Raw genomic sequence first — 18,824 nt, 5'->3', positions numbered from 1 at the left:
TTGTTGTTCGCCACAATGCGGAACATATCCCAGTCCACGTGATCGAAGCAATCTTGAAGCGTGGAATCCGATTGGTCGGACAAGTGTTGAACAGACCTGAGCGTGGGAGCTTCCTGTTTTAGTTTCTGTCTATAGGCTGGAAGCAACAAAATTGAGTCGTGGTCAGCTTTTCCGAAAGGAGGGCGGGGGAGGGCCTTATATGCGTCGCGGAAGTTAGAATAGCAATGATCTAGGGTTTTGCCAGCCCTGGTAGCGCAATCGACATGCTGATAGAATTTAGGGAGCCTTGTTTTCAGATTAGCCTTGTTAAAATCCCCATCTACAATAAATGCAGCCTATGTGGATTCCAGTTTACATAGTGTCAAATGAAGTTCATTCAGGGCCATCGATGTGTCTGCTTGGGGGGGATATATGCGGCTGTGATTATAATCGAAGAGAATTCTCTAGGTAGATAATGCGGTCGGCATTTGATTGTGAGGAATTCTAAGTCGGGTGAAGAGAAGGACTTGAGTTCCTGTATGTTGTTATGATCACACCACGTCTCGTTAATCATAAGTCATACACCCCCGCCCTTTTTCTTAACAGAAATATGCTTGTTTCCTTATAGTATTTCCTTGATACTCCCTCCCAAAGTAGCCTAGACCAATTAGAAAACAATGTCTGACTTCTCTATAGTGACTGACTAAAGGTGTTCTTTGTCATGCTCCTTCCATCTAGAGCTGATGGAATGTTCAGCAGGTATAAATGCAGTTCTTAGAGGAAGCAGTAGACTAGAAGGACCTTGCAGAGACAGAGAGATAAGAAGCTTTCACAGGTTTTCACACACATCTCAAGATAGCACTGTGGGTAACTACATAACTAATTAAATTGAAAACTTGTATTCAATGTATGATACTAGTGTGGGAAATGTTATGAAGTTAATACTCATTATCTCTTGGTACTTGGGCACAAACATGTTGGCCCTTTTGCCTCTAAATTTAAATTCAATGATCTGACATTATTTTTAATAATTAGCTTAGCACTACAAGAGTGATTGTAGTAAACAAGAGTAGGTTCAACTTTTTAGATCTGTTTTATAACATTTCACATTCAAGAATGGTTTGTTGTTTGTTACGTCACAATTCAAAAGGTTATTTTCTTTTCCCTCCTAGAAAACACTGGTTGACCTGACAGGTAAAAGGACTTAGTTGTTTTGACAAACTACTATGAAAAACATTATTAACTACATTTTTTCAAGTTTTACCATTTAAAGTGAAATGGAGTGAGTGAAACTGACTGAAATTAAAGGTCTTAAGTATTGATGCCTCCCTTTTGCAGAATGTTCTCAATCCTGGTTGTCACAGTGTTCTTGGCTAGCTGCTTGGCAATGCGTGAGTAATAAAAATACAATTCTGAATGATAATGATAAAATAATAGCTTTTGTGCTTTCACCAACTTGTTTTTTCAGTTCGACTTAGGAGTTCTTCTTTGAGACAAAAGCTGATGGATTAAATCATTGCAGAATGTACTTTAGTTAATTCATCTGCACTTTATTCATAATGTGTAGATCTTTCAGAAATGTGTTGGTAAAATTAAAACGATGTATATAGAAATATGTATTATTAATATAGCAAATATAGTAAACATATTGCCCATGTTATTTTAGCCATCAAAGACCCGTACTCGTATTCCTCTGCGGTGGGTCAGGGAGGTGGGACCCCATTTGCTTCCTACGGTGAGGGACGCATCACAGCAGTCAGAGTGTGGGAGATCAACAACAACTACTACTACAACTACAACTACAACAGCAACGCCTACATCAGCGGGTGAGCAGAAACTGACACATGAACAGACAACACTGACTCAGTCCAACTACACTACCCAACACACACCACTGACTCAGTCCAACTACACTACCCAACAGAAACTCTTTCTTTCTTTCTTTCTTTCTTTCTTTCTTTCTTTCTTTCTGTATTTATTTATTTGTTGTGTTTATTACATATTCAGTACATGACCAAACAATAGTGTTATCGTATCTAACCCAGAGTACAATGTAAAATGTCATTCCTTGATATTCTCTGACGCTACATGCTCTCTCGGTCTGAATGTGCCTTATCAAAACACAACCAACGTGAAAAGCTTCCTCTGTTTTAGGTTCCAGCTGAGATACGGCTCCACCTGGTCCCCTGTGTTTGGTCGTGAAGGGGGTGAAAAGCAGGAGATGGAGCTGTTTAATGATGAGTCCATCGTCGAGGTGTCTGGGAAGTACAACCCAGCAGACTACATCTGCAAGCTGGTGTTAACCACCAACATGGGGCGCACTCTGTCAGCCGGCCTGCCCAACCAAGTCTCCTTCAACTTCTACCCAGCCAACATGGGCAATGAGCTGAGGCTGCTCAGTGGTCGCTTCAACGGTGCCGGGATCACATCCATTGGAGCCCACTGGGGATTGGTGTACATGGAAGGGGCTGGAAACAGTACTCTGGAAACAGCACTGGAAACAGTAACTCCTACTTCTTGAAAAAAAAGTATGTCTTGCTCTTTGGGATGGTATCCCGGATACAGATTAAGCCTAGTCCTGGACTAGTTACTTTCAATGGAGATTCTCCATTCAACATGCTTTTTAGTCCAGGAGTAACTTAATCTGGGTCCAGAAAACTGACCCTATATGTTTGGACGGATGATTGACATAGACGCTCACAGAACTGTTTTTCATATCACTATCTGATGGGTGCTTCATGAGAATTTAAACTGAATGAATTTAAATGTTTTGAATACTTTGGAAGTATTTTTGAGGTGATTCCTCACTTGAAGCAGTACAAAAATACTTCTAAACATTCAAATTCAATCAGTTCAAATTCTCATGAAGCGCCCATCATATAGGGATATTAAAACAGTCCTGTCAGCGTGGGTCACAGACCACATGCGTTTTTACACATCATTTGAGGTTATCACAATTTATCACAACAAATGAAAGAATCATATGGGAATTAAAGGATTAATTATATCTTTGATTAATTGAACAATCAATTATTATGGGGAGATAATTGCGTCTCAGGGTGCTTCACCTTCACTATTTTATACACGCTGTATTAGTTATTTGTTGTTCCTTTTCTGCTACATCTGCTTATGGACATTTTAATAAAAAGCATTAACCCTTAACAGTGAAAAGAAGGTTTTTACATCAAACAGTTTGCAATGATTTCTCTCCTCATATGAATACAATGCATATTCCCCTTAATTACACCTGAAGCCTATGTGGTTTATGAACGCCTTATGAACCTGTCTTCGATAAAAATCAATCAGGCTACTGTGAGGTCTACCTGTGTCGATTCTAAGCTTCCTGGAGCAACCAGAAGTTGTTAAATACACCCTAAAGGTGTTTTGATATAACTAACATACAGATTGTGAAAATCACTCAATTCAACCCTGTGTAAATCCGTAAATTCTTGACGTAAAGACTTAAAGCTCAGGATTCTGTGAAAGCCTACCCCAATGACAAAATGTGTCGATTCTAACCTTCCTGTGCCAACCGGAAGTGTCTTAAATTGGGGTCAGAGTAGCTTTTTTGAAGGGTTAAAAAAGTCACATCTTTCAAAATCTTCATATGTGTGACTAGGCAACCCTCATGAATTGTAAATTAGTCATTTATCCCATCAGATGACAAAGAAAAGCTCTCCCCCCCCCACACACACACACACACACACGGACACACACACACGGACACACACACACACACACACACACACACACACACACACACACACACACACACACACACACACACACACACACACACACACACAGAGCAAGGATGGAGTGACAGTGTGCGGTGCTTAAAGACACAAAGAGCCTGCAATGGCATTAGCATTATCTCTAGGCTGTGCCGAGTTCAACGAGATGCCCCACTTGACCGTAGCTTGCTCGGTCTGAGCGCATCGACCTTAAATAAAAGTAGGCCCAAAATGAAGCCTGTCCCTAAATTTCAAGTGTTTTTGGGTGACAGCGAGAGAACAGTTAGGGTTACAAGCACAATTCCACCTCTGGAACGTTCCTGAGGTCCTCCCGATCTGTGCAAGCCTAACGGTGACCGTGTGGCATTAACCCTTAACAGTGATAAGAAGGTGTTTACATCAAACAGTTTGCAATGACTTCTCTCCTCATAGGAATACATTGCCTATTCCCCTTAATTCAACCTGAAGCCTATGTGGGTTATGAATGCTTTATGAACCTGTCTTCGATAACAATCCATCAGGCTACTGTGAGGTCTACCTGTGTCGATTCTAAGCTTCCTAGAGCAACCGGAACTTGTTAAAAACACCCTAGAGGTGTTTATATATATCCAGCCTGCAGATTGTGAAAATCACTCAATTCAACCCTGTGTAAATCCGTCAATTCTTGATGTAAGGACTTAAAACTCAGGATTCTGTGAAAGCCTACCCAAATGACAACGTGTGTCCATTCTAAGCTTTCTACAACAACCGGAAGTTGTTAAAAACACCCTAAAGTTGTATTGATTTAACCAACCAACTGATTGTGAAAATCACTGAATTCAACCCAAGTGTAAATCAGTCAATTCTTGACGTAAAGACTTAAAACTCAGGATTCTGTGAAAGCCTACCCCATTGACAACATGTGTCGATTCTAAGCTTCCTGTGCCAACCGGAAGTGCCTTAAATTGGGGTCAGAGTAGCTGTTTTGAAGGGTTAAAAAAGTCACATCTTTCCAAAACTTCATATGTGTGACTAGGCAACCCTCATGAACTGTAAATCAGTCATTTATCCCATCAGCCTGGCCCTAAATTTCAAGTGCTTTTGGGTGACAGCGACGGAACCGTTAGCGTTAGAAGCACAATTCAACCTCAGGAATGTTCCTGAGGTCCTCCCGATTTTGCGCAAGGCTAACCTATTCCCCTTAATTCAACCTGAAGCCTATGTGTTTTATGAATGCCTTATGAACCTGTCTTCGATGACATACCATCAGGCCACTATGAGGTCTACCTATGTCAATTCTAAGCTTCCTGGAGCAACCTGAAGTGGTTAAAAACACCCTAAAGATGTTTTTCTATAACCAGCCTGCAGATTGTGAAAATCACTGCATTCAACCATATGTAGATCAGTCAATTCTTAACGTAAAGACTTTAAACTCAGGATTCTGTAAGAACATACCCCAATCAGGATATTTTTTTTACTTATAGCTTCCTGTGCCCACCAGAATTGCCTTAAATATGGGTCACAGTGGCTGTTTTGAAGGGTTAAAAAAGTCTGATAATTTAAAAACTTCTTATGTGTGACTAGGTAACCCTCATGAACTGTTAATCAGTCATTTATACCATCAGATTTGCAAAAAACTAACACACACACAGCTAGGACATAGTGACACAGTGTGGGGCTTAGAGACATACAGTGCCTGCAATAGTTACCTTTGTTCGAACGATCAAAGAACCGTCAGACCTAGAGCTCTGAAACTTTAGAAACCTGTTCTAGAGCTCAAGTAGATATTGCACGGTGAGTTATGTGGCTCTAGACGGTTCTCAGACCGAGAAACAGCCTCATACATTTGCAATATGTTGAATTCATTTTGACATCACGAAAATGGCAACATTTAGAAATATCCCAGAGTCGCAAGACTAGGTGCATTGAAACCGCTTCGGCCCATAGAGACGGACCCCAACGTTTCTGTCCGATAGCTCATTCAAGGACACCGTAGCAACGCCTGGAAAAAGTATATTTTCAGCAACAATTAAGGTCGTTGCTCGGGCACCGAATGACCTATCGAGCCGAAACTTGGGATTCGGGGTCGCCTCACATAGTCCAACACATACTGTCAGAGCTGGACTCACAGCTAGAACGTAACTATGTGTTTTACATTTTTATTATGGTTTAATCTGAAGGCGCTATGAATTATGGGCCTGCTCTGATATATGTGATAGTTGGCTTCTAAACAAGTTGGAAAAAGTGGGTTTGGTGTCAGATGGTATCAGTTTGGTGTCAGAATGATACCTAATTGACTGTTGGAGTCCCACTTCTCTCATGTCACCATCGAGTGATGGAGAGGAACCACTAGTTCATCGGGCCAGTCAATTTTGCATTTCTGCAGTATTTTTGAGCATGTCAAATTTGTGATGCTAAATGCCCATTGAAAAATATTGCAACAAATTGCAACATATTGTATATTTGCAAAATGATTCAATAGTGAAAAACATCACCAAATGGACATGATGAAAACATCACAACGAGCGATGGAGAGGAACCACAGTCACTGCCCGGCCATCCTGAGATCATCGGGCCAGTCAATTTTGCATTTCTGCAGTATTTTTGACCATGTCAAATTTGTGATGGTAAATGCCCATTGAAAAATATTGCACCAAATTGCAACATATTGTACATTTGCAATATGATTCAATAGTGAAAAACATCACCAAATGGACATGATGAAAACACCACAACAAGCGATGGAGAGGAACCACAGTCACTGCCCGGCCATCCTGAGTTCATCGGGCCAGTGAATTTTGCATTTCTGCAGTATTTTTGAGCATGTCAAATTCATGATGGTAATTCTCATTTTGGAAGTTTTTCAAAAAATCGTTAAAAAACATCAAAATCCCACTTCTCCCTCATCATACATGACAAATAGACCATCTAGGTTGATTAATGGCTTAACCTGTTATGGCTAGGGGGCAGTATTATCATGGCTGGATAAAAAACGTACCCGATTTAATCTGGTTACTACTTCTGCCCAGTAACTAGAATATGCATATAATTATTGGCTTTGGATAAGAAAACACTCCAAAGTTTCTAAAACGGTTTGAATGGTGTCTCTGAGTATAACAGAACTCAAATGGCAGGTCAAAACCTGAGAGATTCCTTTACAGGAAGTGGCCTGTCTGACCATTTCTTGAACTTCTTTGCCATCTCTATCTTTTACAAAGGATCTCTGCTCTAACGTGACAATTCCTACGTCTTCCATGGGCGCTCAGAGCCCGGGAAAAACCTGAATGTCGTCATCCCAGCCCCAGGCTGAAACACATTATCACCTTTCTCAAGTGGCCGATCAAGGGACTGTGGGCTTAGGCGCGTGCCCTGGCTGCCCCCGTCTTTGTGATTTTTCCTCTGTTTGCCGAAAAGGAGATTCCCCGGTCGGAATATTATTGCTTTTTACGAGATAAATTGCATAAAAATTGATTTTAAACAGCGGTTGACATGCTTCGAAGTACGGTAATGGAATATTTAGATTTTTTTGTCACGAATTGCGCCATGCGCGCGATCCTGATTTACCATTTCGGATAGTGTCTGGGACACACGAACAAAACGCCGCTATTCGGATATAACGATGGATTATTTTGAACCAAACCAACATTTGTTATTGAAGTAGCAGTCCTGGGAGTGCATTCTGATGAAGACAACAAAAGGTAATCAAACTTTTATAATAGTAAATCTGATTTTGGTGAAGGCTAAACTTGCCGGGTGTCTAAATAGCTAGCCCGTGATGCCTGGGCTATGTACTTAGAATATTTCAAAATGTGCTTTCACCAAAAAGCTATTTTAAAATCGGACATATCGAGTGCATAGAGGAGTTCTGTATCTATAATTCTTAAAATAATTGTTATGCTTTTTGTGAACGTTTATCGTGAGTTATTTAGTAAATTGTTAGCAAATTCCCCGGAAGTTTGCGGGGGGTATGCTAGTTCTGAACGTCACATGCTAATGTAAAAAGCTGTTTTTTGATATAAATATGAACTTGATTGAACAAAACATGCATGTATTGTATAACATAATGTCCTAGGTGTGTCATCTGATGAAGATCATCAAAGGTTAGTGCTGCATTTAGCTGTCTTCTGGGTTTTTGTGACATTATATGCTAGCTTGAAAAATGGTTGTCTGATTATTTCTGGCTTGGTACTCTGCTGACATAATCTAATGTTTTGCTTTCGCTGTAAAGCCTTTTTGAAATCGGACAGTGTGGTTAGATAAAGGAGAGTCTTGTCTTTAAAATGCTGTGAAATAGTCATATGTTTGAAAAATTGAAGTTTTGGGATTTTTGAGGAGTTTGTAATTCGTGCCACGCTCTATCATTGGATATTGGCGAGGCGTTCCGCTAGCGGAACATCTAGATGTAAGTTAATAAAGGCCTGGAAGACTGAAGGAGCTTTATACAGGCCAAAAGATATTACGAGATACTCGTAAAAGCCTGTGGTCGTGGGAAAAGGCCGCTTTTACATTCTACAACTGCACGAATGCGCACCAGATTGTAGTCTCTCCTCAAGTTCACTTTGTGAAGTACTGCACACCATGCATTTGTTTGATAATGGTTGAGATGAGGGGTAAAGGATAGCTGAACTTAACAGTGGCTTTTTTCAGAGTTCAAAATTCAAAGCAGGAGCGCAGTCCCCCCATCTTTCTTTTTAACAAAAACAAAGCTCGAGCAGGCTGTTGACGTAGAGGGGCGGATAAAACCCTGCTGGAGGCTCTCCTGTACGTAGGTCTCCATGGCCTCGGTCTCTGCATAGGAGAGGGGATAGACGTGTCCTCCCGGGAGGGCTGCGTCAGACAGCAGATCAATGGCACAGTCCCCAGGGGCGATGAGGAGGCAGGCGTGTAGCCTGGGTCTTAGAGAAAACCCGATGCAGATCCTGGTATTCCTCTGGTAACTCCACTTGAGGTGTGTGGTCCAGACTTTCCACCGTAGTGGTGTTGACAGACACCACGAGACACCTTCCCTGACACTCCTGCAACCAACCCAGCAGTCTCCCCTCGGACCAGGAAATAACAGGGTTATGCCAGCTCAACCAGGGGAGACCTAACACAACGGGGTGCGTGGGGTTGTCTATAAACAAAAAGGTGATCTGTTCTAAATAAGTGTCATGGTTCAGCAGAGAAACGGGAACAGTGATGTGATGTACGAGCCCTGGCCCTATTGGACGATTATCCAGGGCTCGAACCGGAATGGGTGTCTAATCTAAAAGATTCCAGGCAGCTCCGGAAATCAGAGCTAACAATCAGAGCTAACGGGAGTGTGGGGCTAGGGTATTCAGGGAATTTAATGGGAAAACACTGTGGTTGAGCTGACAGAAAAGGAGGGGAGAACTTGCATCCCACCTGGGTTGGAGCAGGAGAATTCCCTAGCTTGTCACCTCCTCGCCTATTAGTGGATAGAGGGCAGGTTGGGGAGAAATTACCCCTTACTACACAATAGGAGCAGAGGCCCAGATTCCTCCTGCTCCTACGCTTTGCCTTAGGCAAACGTGCAGAGCCCACCTCCATCGGCTCCGGCCACAGAGCAGGTGTAGCCATGGGCTCCGGATTCCGTGCAGGTCTTTGGTCGGGACCGCAGGAGGTTGTCCAAATGAATCGCCATGCTGATGAGCTGGTCGAGTGACAGGTTGTCATCACGGCAACTCCACCTGTACCTCCTCCCGCAGTCCGCTGCTGAACACGGTGACCAGAGCCGACTCATTCCATCCGGTGGAGGCTGTGATATTCCAGAACTCCAGAGCGAACTTCGAGGCGGTCCTAGATCCCTAGCGTAGTCAGAGTAGGCGCTCACCCTCCTCTCGGCCCTGCACAGGATGACCAATCACCGAGTGGAAGAAGGTGAAGCGCTCGTAGGACTCGACCTCAGGTCCGCCATTTCACAGACCGCGGCACCCCAGTCCAGGGCCCTTTCGGTCAGTGCCGAGATGACGTTGGCAACCCTGTCTCTCCCAGAGACAGCCTCATTGTAGTGAGCGAGGTACAGGTCGCATTGCAGAAGGAATCCCTTGCATCTTGCTGGCGCGCCGTCAAAGCACTCCAGAAGGGACAGGGGTATTCCGGCTCAGATGGGATGGAGGCTGGCTCAGATGGGACAGAGGCAGGTAGTGGTGTGGTGGCTGGTGCTGGAACCGGTGCTGGAGACTGAAGGGACTGCACATTCCCCTCCAAACGCAGGATGGTTGCCAGAACCCTGTCCATGGCGCTGCCGAGTCTGGAGAGACAGTCCTTGATCCTGGACTGTCTCTATGATGGTTGACAGCTAGTCTCCATTTAGTAGGTTGGTTATTCTGTCACGCTGTATAAGGATAGGAGACAAGCACAAGAATACGTAATAGGGGGATTTATTTTATCCACCCAAAAGAGCGAGGTGTAAACCTCCAAATAATACATGGGACGAGACCCATAAAACAAGTGCACAATAACACGAAGCATGGAAGCCGATACAACAGCACAGGTGCTCACAAGACCAACGGACATGGTAACAATAACCAACAAGGACAATGGGGAACAAAGGGGGGACATACACTTCCGGTCTAAAGTTCTAGAACACCAACTCATTCAAGGTTTTTTTTTCTTTTTACTATTTTCTATAATAATGTGTTTCTATAATAATAGTGAAGGCATCAAAACTATGAAATAACATATGGAATCATGTAGTAACTAAAAAAGTGTTAACAAATCTAAATGTATATTTGAGATTCTTCAAATAGCCACCCTTTGCCTTGATGACAGCTTTGCACCCTCTTGGCATTCTCTCAACCAGCTTCACCTGGAATCCTTTTCCAACAGTCTTGAAGGAGTTCCCATATATGCTGAGCACTTGTTGGCTGCTTTTCCTTCACTCTGCAGTCTGACTCATCCCAAACCATCTCAATTTGTTTGAGGTTGGGGGATTATGGAGGCCAGGTATTCTGATGCAGCAGTCCACTCTCCTTCTTGGTAAAATAGTCCTTACCAAGCCTGGAGGTGTGATGGGTTATTGTCCTGTTGAAAAACCAATGTATACGTCCATTGATTTCTGCAATTTTTTACCCATCTACCAATAGGTGCCCTTCTTTGCGAGGCATTGGAAAACCTCCCTAGTCTTTGTGGTTGAATCTGTGCTTGCAATTCACTGCTCGACTGAGGGACATTACAGATAATTGTATGTGTATATATGTATAATTGTATGTGTGGGGTACAGAGATGAGGTAGTCATTCAGAAATCATGTTAACCTCTAGGGGGTGTGGGACGCTACCGTCCCACCAGGCCAACATCCAGTGAAATTGCAGAGCGCGAAATTCAAAAATACTAAATTCAAATATTTAACATTCTTGAAAATATATGTGTTATATATCAAAATAAATCTTAATTTCTTGTTAATCCGGCCGCCGTGTCAGATTTCAAAAAGGCTTTACGGCAAAAGCAAACCATGCGATTATCTGAGGACAGCACTCAGCACACAAAACATTATGTACAGTTACCAGCCAAGTAGATTAGTCACGAAAGTCAGAAATAGCAATAAAATTAATCACTTACCTTTGATGATCTTCGTATGGTTGCACTCACAAGACTCCATGTTAAACGAAAAATGTTTGTTTTGTTTGATAAAGTCCCTCTTTATATCCAAAAACCTCCATTTTGTTTGTGCGATTTGTTCAGTAATCCACTGGCTCAAATGTGATCGCAAGAGGCAGACGAAAATTCCAAATAGTATCCGTAAAGTTGATATAAACATGTCAAACGATATTTGTAATCAATCCTCGTGTTGTTTTTAGCCTAAATAATCAATATTATTTCAACCGGACAAAAGCTTCGTCAATATAAAAGGAAAACAAGAAAGGCGTGCTCTCAGTCGTTCGCAGTAACTAGCTCTGAGGACATCCCAGGGTCCACTCACTCAATGTTGTCAATCGCCCTCATTTTTCAGAATAAAGCCTGAAACAATGTCTAAAGACTGTTCACAACTACTGGAAGCCATAGGGAACGTAATCTGGGTCCTATCCCTTTAAATGGTGGATAGGCTTTCATTGGAAAAACAGCCATTTCAAGGTAATGGCACTCCCTGGATGGATTTTCCTCAGGTTTTCACCTGCCATTTCAGTTCTGTTATACTCACAGACATTATTTTAACAGTGTTAGAAACTTTGGAGTGTTTTCTATCCAAATCTACTAATATATGCATATCCTAGCTTCTGGGCCTGAGTAGCAGGCAGTTTACTTTGGGCACGCTTTTCATCCGGAGGTGAAAATAATCCCCCCCTACCCTAGTGAGGTTAAACACTATTATTGCACACAGAGTCAGTCCATGCAACTTACTATATGACTTGTTAAGCAAATCTTTACCTCTGAACTTATTTAGGCTTGCCATAACAACTTATTGACTCAAGACATTTCAGCTTTTCATATTTAATTAATTTGTAAACATTTCAAAAAACCTAATTCCACTTTGACATTATGGGGTATTGTGTGTTGTCCAGTGACAAAAATCTCAATGTAATCAATTTTAAATTCTGGCTGTAACACACCAAAATAGGGGAAAAGTCAAGGGGTGTGACTACTTTCTGAAGGCATTGTATTTGTATTTTCCACTCCCCTACCAAAGTAGCCTGACAAATTAAAAAACAACAGGGGTAGCCTGGGACAAGAATTTGGCATTGGCATTTTATCTACACCAGCCCACATCACTATGAGCGCTGCCAACTCCATACACACACACACACACACACACACACACACACACACACACACACACACACACACACACACACACACACACACACACACACACACACACACACACACACACACACACACACACACACACACACACACACAAAATCCCCAAACATACACCCTGACCCTACACCTCGTACTTACACACAGGCACTGGTGCTGACACGTAACACTGGCAGTACAGTACAGTGTTTCTTAACCATTTCTGTACCAGTGACTTACAAGACATGGTCCTCCTCCTCTTTCTTAGCCATCTGATGTTTAAAACAAATACAATATGAAAAACACCACTGGAGATACAACTCACCACTAGAACTGGGCTCTAGACATTTGGTTTGCCTCCCTGTTGTGCTGTCTATCTGTCTCAGCATCTTCTCTGCTGTCACTCTGTGCTTATTCTTGTTCTCTTTCTATCTGTCTGTCTGCTTCAGCCTTATACGTTATAAAAGCCAAGTTAACGACTTGGGCTATATTGTTCCCCTGAATGAACATCTCCCCTAAGTGTTACTATTACAGTGCTTTAAGCACCAGCTATCTGAGCAGCTCACAGATCACTGCACCTGTACATAGCCCATCTGTAAATAGCCCATCCAACTACCTCATCCCCATACAGTATTTATTTATTTATCTTGCTCCTTTGCACCCCTGTACCTTTTGTTTATTCCATGTGTAACTCTGTGTTGTTGCATGTATTGAACTCCTTTGCTTTATTCTTGGCCAGGTCGCAGTTGTAAATGAGAACTTGTTCTCAACTTGCCTAGCTAGCTAAATAAAGTTGAAATAAAAAATTACAAAATAAACAGCGCTCCAGACTAACATTTTCCTCTGGTGTCACAACATTTTACAGTTGGGGGCACCAGCCCCAAGTAATCATCTTATAAAGTCATTATTATTGCTTTATTAAGAATTATAAATAATGAACTACTGAGGTATTCAAGTTGTTTCATCTAACATGTCCAAGCAGGAATGCGTGATGCAACCTAATCCAGTGATTGTCATGAACTTTGGGTTGACAACAGACTATAGTTCTTATATTTTACTGTCAAAGTAGGACTCCAGAATGTCCAGATTTTGTTCTTTTGTTGAATAGAGATGAATTACATACATCTTTATGTGAACTAACTACTGTACACTGACCAAAAAATATAAACGCAACATGTAAAATGTTGGTCCCATGTTTCATGTTTCGTGAGCTGAAATAAAAGATCCCAGAAATGTTCCATAAGCACAAAAAGCGTATTTCTCTAAAATGTGCACAAATTTGTTTGCATCCCTGTTAGTTAGCATTTCTCCTTTGCCAAGATAATCCATCCATGCGACAGGTATGGCATATCAAGAAGCTGATTAAACAGCATGATCATTATACAGATACACCTTGTGCTGGGGACAATAAAAGGCCCCTCTAAAATGTGCAGTTTTGTCACACAACACAATGTCACTGATCTCTCAGGTTTTGAGGGAGTGTGCCATTGGTATGCTAAATGCAGGAATGTCCACCAGAGCTGTTGACAGATCATTTAATGTTAATTTCTCTGGTATAAGCCGCCTCCAACTTCGTTTTTAGATAATTTGGCAGTACGTCCAACCGGCCTCACAACCACAGACCACGTGTGGGCGAGCGGTTTGCTGATGTAAACATTGTGAACAGAGTGCCCCATGGTGGCGGTGAAGTTATGGTATGGGCAGGCATAAGCTATGGACAACGAACACAATTGCATTTTATCGAGTGGCAATTTGAATGCACAGAGATACCATGACAAGATCCTGAGGCCCATAGTGGTGCCATTCATCCTCCGCCATCACCTCATGTTCCAGCATGATAATGCACAGCCCCATGTCGCAAGGATCTGTAAACAATTCCTGGAAGCAGAAAAGTCCAAGTTCTTCCATGACCTACATACTCACCAGACATGTCACCCACTGAGCATGTTTGGAATGATCCGGATCAATGTGTACGACAGCGTGTTCCAGTTCCCTCCAATATCCAGAAACTCCGCACAGCCATTGAAAAGAAGTGGGACAACATTCCACAGTCAACAGCCTGATCAACTCTGTCAAACCTGATCCTGACTGGTTTTATGATCCATACCGCTACTTAATGGTATCTGTGACCAACAGATGTATATCTGTATTCCCAATCATGTGAAATCCATAGATTAGGGCCTCATTTATTTATTTCAATTGATTGATTTCCTTATATGAACTGTAACTCAGTAAAATCTTTGTAATTGTTGTAAACTTTCACTTGTATTTATTGTGTGATACTGGTGTGGGAAATGGTATGAAGTTAATACTCAACATCTCTTGGTATTTGGACACAAACATTTTGGCCCTATTGCCTCTAAATGAAAATTCAATTATCTGACATTTTTTATGTGACAGTAGCTTAGCACTACAAGAGTGATTGTAGTAAACAAGATTAGGTTAACATTTTTAGAGCTGTTTTATATTCAAGGATGGTTATATTCACATTCAAGAATGGTTTGTTGTTTGTTACTTCACATTTCACAATTCAAAAATGTGTATTATCTTTTCCTTCCTGGTTGACCTGACAGGTAAAATTCCTAACTTGTTTTTGTGAACTACTATGAAAAACATTATTAACAAACTTACTTTAAGTTTTACCATTTGAAGTGAACTGAAATGAAATTACATGTAAACAACATTAATTCAACCAGTGTGTGCCCAATGGGTAGTTACTGAGATAAATTTGCATTCTTCCCCAGCTAAAAGAAAATAGATAACTGAATTTACATACACAAAAGTTGTTAATATAGCAAATTTGATTTATATTGACCTTTTAGCTTATTTTGTATGTTTTTATCAATAAGGTCCTACATTATATATTTGCATTAATATGTTAATTGAACTATCAAATATTATGGATTGGTAGTAACAAGTGCCTCAGGGTATTTCATCTTACAAACTTTTATTTAATTTTCTCACTTTGTAACTTCTACTAATATTTATCTGGTTAATCTTCAGAAAATGAAATCAGATTGTTTTCCTGTAGTAACATGTACAGGTTGCCAGTAATTTAATGAAGATGTGAATATTGTAACAGACTAAAGAAAACGTTGGACGATAATGGAGACAAACATTTTTTTATCTCATCTGCCCCTCTAGAACTAAATGTAGTGAAACAAATATTTATACACATTGTGGCCCTTTTGCCACTAAATTTAAATTCAATGATCTGACATTAATTTGAATGTGACAGTAGCTTAGCACTACAAGAGTGATTGTAGTAGAACAAGAGTAGTTTCACGTTTTTAGAGCTGTTTTATAACATTTCACATTCAAGAATGGTTTGTTGTTTGTTATGTCACATTTCACAATTCAAAAAGGTTATTTTCTTCTCCCTCCTAGGAAACACTGGTTGACCTGACAGGTAAAATGACTTAGTTGTTTTGACAAACTACTATGGAAAACATTAACTACATTTTTTTCAAGTTTTACCATTTAAAGTGAAACGGAGTGAGAGTAAAATTGACTGAAATTAAAGGTCTTAAGTATTGACACCTCACTTTTGCAGAATGTTCTCAATCCTGTTTGTCACAGTGTTCTTGGATAGCTGCTTGGCAATGCGTGAGTAATAAAAATTAAATTCTGAATTATAATTATTAAATAATAGCTTTTATGCTTTCACCAACTTGTCTTTTCAATTAGACTTAGGAGTTCTTTTTGAGACAAAAGCTGATGGATTAAATCATTGCAGAATGTACTTTAGTTAATTAATCTGCACTTTATTCATAATGTAAAGATCTTTCAGAAATGTGTTGGTAAAATTAAAAGGATGTATATATAAATATGTATTATTAATATAGTAAATATAGTAAACATATTGCCCATGTTATTTTAGCCATCAAAGATCCGTACTCGTATTCCTCTGCGGTGGGTCAGGGAGGTGGCACCCCATTTGCTTCCTACGGTGAGGGACGCATCACAGGAGTCAGAGTGTGGGAGACCAACAACAACAACTACTACTACTACTACTACTACTACTACTACTACTACTACTACTACTACTACAACAGCATCGCCTACATCAGCGGGTGAGCAGACCCTGACCCATGAACAGGCACCACTGACTCAGTCCAACTACACGACCCAAAACACACCACTGACTCAGTACAACTACACTACCCAACAGACACCACTGTCTCAGTCCAACTACACTACCCAACAGACACCACTGACTCAGTCAAACTACACCACCCAACAGACACCATGACTCAGTCCAACTACACTACCCAACAGACACCATGACTCAGTCCAACTACACTACCCAACAGACACCACTGACTCAGTCCAACTACACTACCTAACAGACTCTTCTTTCTTTCTGTATTTATTTATTTGTTGTGTTTATTACATATTCAGTACATGACCAAACAATAGTGTTATCGTATCTAACCCAGAGTACAATGTAAAATGTCATTCCTTGATATTCTCTGACGCTACCTGCTCTCTCGGTCTGAATGTGCCTTATCAAAACACAACCAACGTGAAAAGCTTCCTCTGTTTTAGGTTCCAGCTGAGATACGGCTACACCTGGTCCCCTGTGTTTGGTCGTGAAGGGGGTGAAAAGCAGGAGATGGAGCTGTTTAATGATGAGGTCATCGTCAAGGTGTCTGGGAAGTACAACCCAGCAGACTACATCTGCTACCTGGTGTTAAGCACCAACATGGGGCGCACTCTGTCGGCCGGCCTGCCCAACCAAGTCTCCTTCAACTTCTACCCAGCCAACATGGGCAATGAGCTGAGGCTGCTCAGCGGTCACTTCAACGGTGCTGGGATCACCTCCATCGGAGCCCACTGGGGATTGGTGTACATGGAAGGGGCTGTAAATGTCACGTCCTGACCAGTATAAGGGTTATTGTAGTTTGGTCAAGACGTGGCAGAGGGTATTTGTTTTGTGGTTCGGGGCGGTGGTTTATTTAGTAGGGCGTTTGATTTATTATTTCCGGGTTTTGGGGTAATGTTCTATGTTTGTATTTCTATGTGGTCTCTGGTCTTTTGTATTTCTATGTCTGGTTTATTGGGGTTGGACTCTCAATTGGGGTTGGACTCTCAATTTCTCGTTGCCTCTGATTGGGAGTCCTATATATGGGTATGTGTTTGGTTTAGTGTTTGTGGGAGATTGTTTCTTGTTTTGCCTGTGTGAGCCTGACAAGATTGTTTTGTTGTTCGTGAGTTCTTTCTTAATTTTGTTATTTTGGTGTTCGCTTTATTTATAAATAAATACAAGATGAGCATCCACATTCCTGCTGCGTTTTGGTCCTCCATTCCCGACGACAACCGTTACAGAATCTCCCACCACAAATGGACCAAGCAGCGGAGTAAGGAGCAAGGGGAATTCAATATGGACTGGCGGGAGAAATGGACGTGGGAGCAGATTCTGGCCGGAGAGGGCCCATGGAGGAAGTCTGGTGAGGACCGGGAACGCTACCGGGGAACACGACTGGCGTTTAAGCCCGAGAGGCAGCCCCAATAAAAAAAATTTGGGGGGCACATGGGTAGTTTGGCTGGACGAGGTTTGAGCCCCAGGCCAAATCCCCGTACCTTTTCTGGGCAACCAGTGAATGGACAGGTCCCGTGCTTCGGGGTAATGGGTACTGTGGCGAGACCAAGTATTTTTAGGCCGGTACGCGCAATACCAGCACCCCGCATTTGCCAGGAGGAAGTGGGCATCCAGCCAGTAAGAGCAATGCCAGTTCTGCGCTCGAGACCGCCAGTACGCCTCTGCGGTCCAGTGCGTCAGCCCAGTCCGACTAGTCCTGTTCCCGCTCCCCGCACTAGCCCTGAGGTGCGTGTTCCCAAGCTGATACCTCCAGTACCAGCACCACGCATCAGGCTTCCAGTGCGTCAACCCAGTCCGACTCGTCCTGTTCCCGCTCCCCGCACTAGCCCTGAGGTGCGTGTTCCCAGGCTGATACCTCCAGTACCAGCATCACGCATCAGGCTTCCAGTGCGTCAACCCAGTCCGTCTCGGCCTGTTCCCGTTCCCGTTCCCCGCACTAGCCCTGAGGTGCGTGTTCCCAGGCTGATACCTCCAGTACCAGCACCACGCATCAGGCTTCCAGTCGCGTCAGCCCAGTCCGACTCGTCCTGTTCCCGCTCCCCGCACTAGCCCTGAGGTGCGTGTTCCCAGGCTGATACCTCCAGTACCAGCATCACGCATCAGGCTTCCAGTGCGTCAACCCAGTCCGACTCGGCCTGTTCCCGTTCCCGTTCCCCGCACTAGCCCTGAGGTGCGTGTTCCCAGGCTGATACCTCCAGTACCAGCACCACGCATCAGGCTTCCAGTGCGTCAGCCCAGTCCGACTCGTCCTGTTCCCGCTCCCCGCACTAGCCCTGAGGTGCGTGTTCCC

At 42.4% G+C, this 18,824-nt stretch overlaps 2 protein-coding genes across 4 annotated transcripts; both read left to right on the top strand.

Annotated features, from left to right (window-relative positions):
- Positions 1-634: 634 nt before the first annotated feature.
- LOC106597668 (zymogen granule membrane protein 16) lies at positions 635-3,141 on the top strand. 3 transcript variants are annotated; one of them, XM_014188827.2, is made up of 5 exons: positions 635-846; positions 1,152-1,173; positions 1,318-1,370; positions 1,646-1,805; positions 2,134-3,141. In XM_014188827.2, the coding sequence occupies exons 3-5, from the start codon at positions 1,319-1,321 to the stop codon at positions 2,498-2,500; spliced, it is 579 nt and encodes a 192-aa protein (XP_014044302.1). In that variant the 5' UTR covers positions 635-846; positions 1,152-1,173; position 1,318; the 3' UTR covers positions 2,501-3,141. The 3 variants fall into 3 exon arrangements, with proteins under 3 accessions (XP_014044302.1, XP_014044301.1, XP_045575066.1); XM_014188826.2 differs by having other exon boundaries at positions 642-842; XM_045719110.1 differs by lacking the exons at positions 635-846; positions 1,152-1,173 and having other exon boundaries at positions 1,299-1,370.
- Positions 3,142-15,985: 12,844 nt separating this feature from the next.
- LOC123743186 (zymogen granule membrane protein 16-like) lies at positions 15,986-17,329 on the top strand. The gene is made up of 3 exons (XM_045719111.1): positions 15,986-16,038; positions 16,313-16,505; positions 16,981-17,329. Exons 1-3 carry the CDS (start codon positions 15,987-15,989, stop codon positions 17,312-17,314), a joined length of 579 nt encoding a protein of 192 aa, XP_045575067.1. The 5' UTR covers position 15,986; the 3' UTR covers positions 17,315-17,329.
- Positions 17,330-18,824: the final 1,495 nt, after the last annotated feature.

Source organism: Salmo salar, chromosome ssa05, assembly GCF_905237065.1.
Source record: "Salmo salar chromosome ssa05, Ssal_v3.1, whole genome shotgun sequence".
NCBI classification, from domain to species: Eukaryota; Metazoa; Chordata; class Actinopteri; order Salmoniformes; family Salmonidae; genus Salmo; species Salmo salar.
This window is presented reverse-complemented; position numbering and strand designations above follow the sequence as displayed.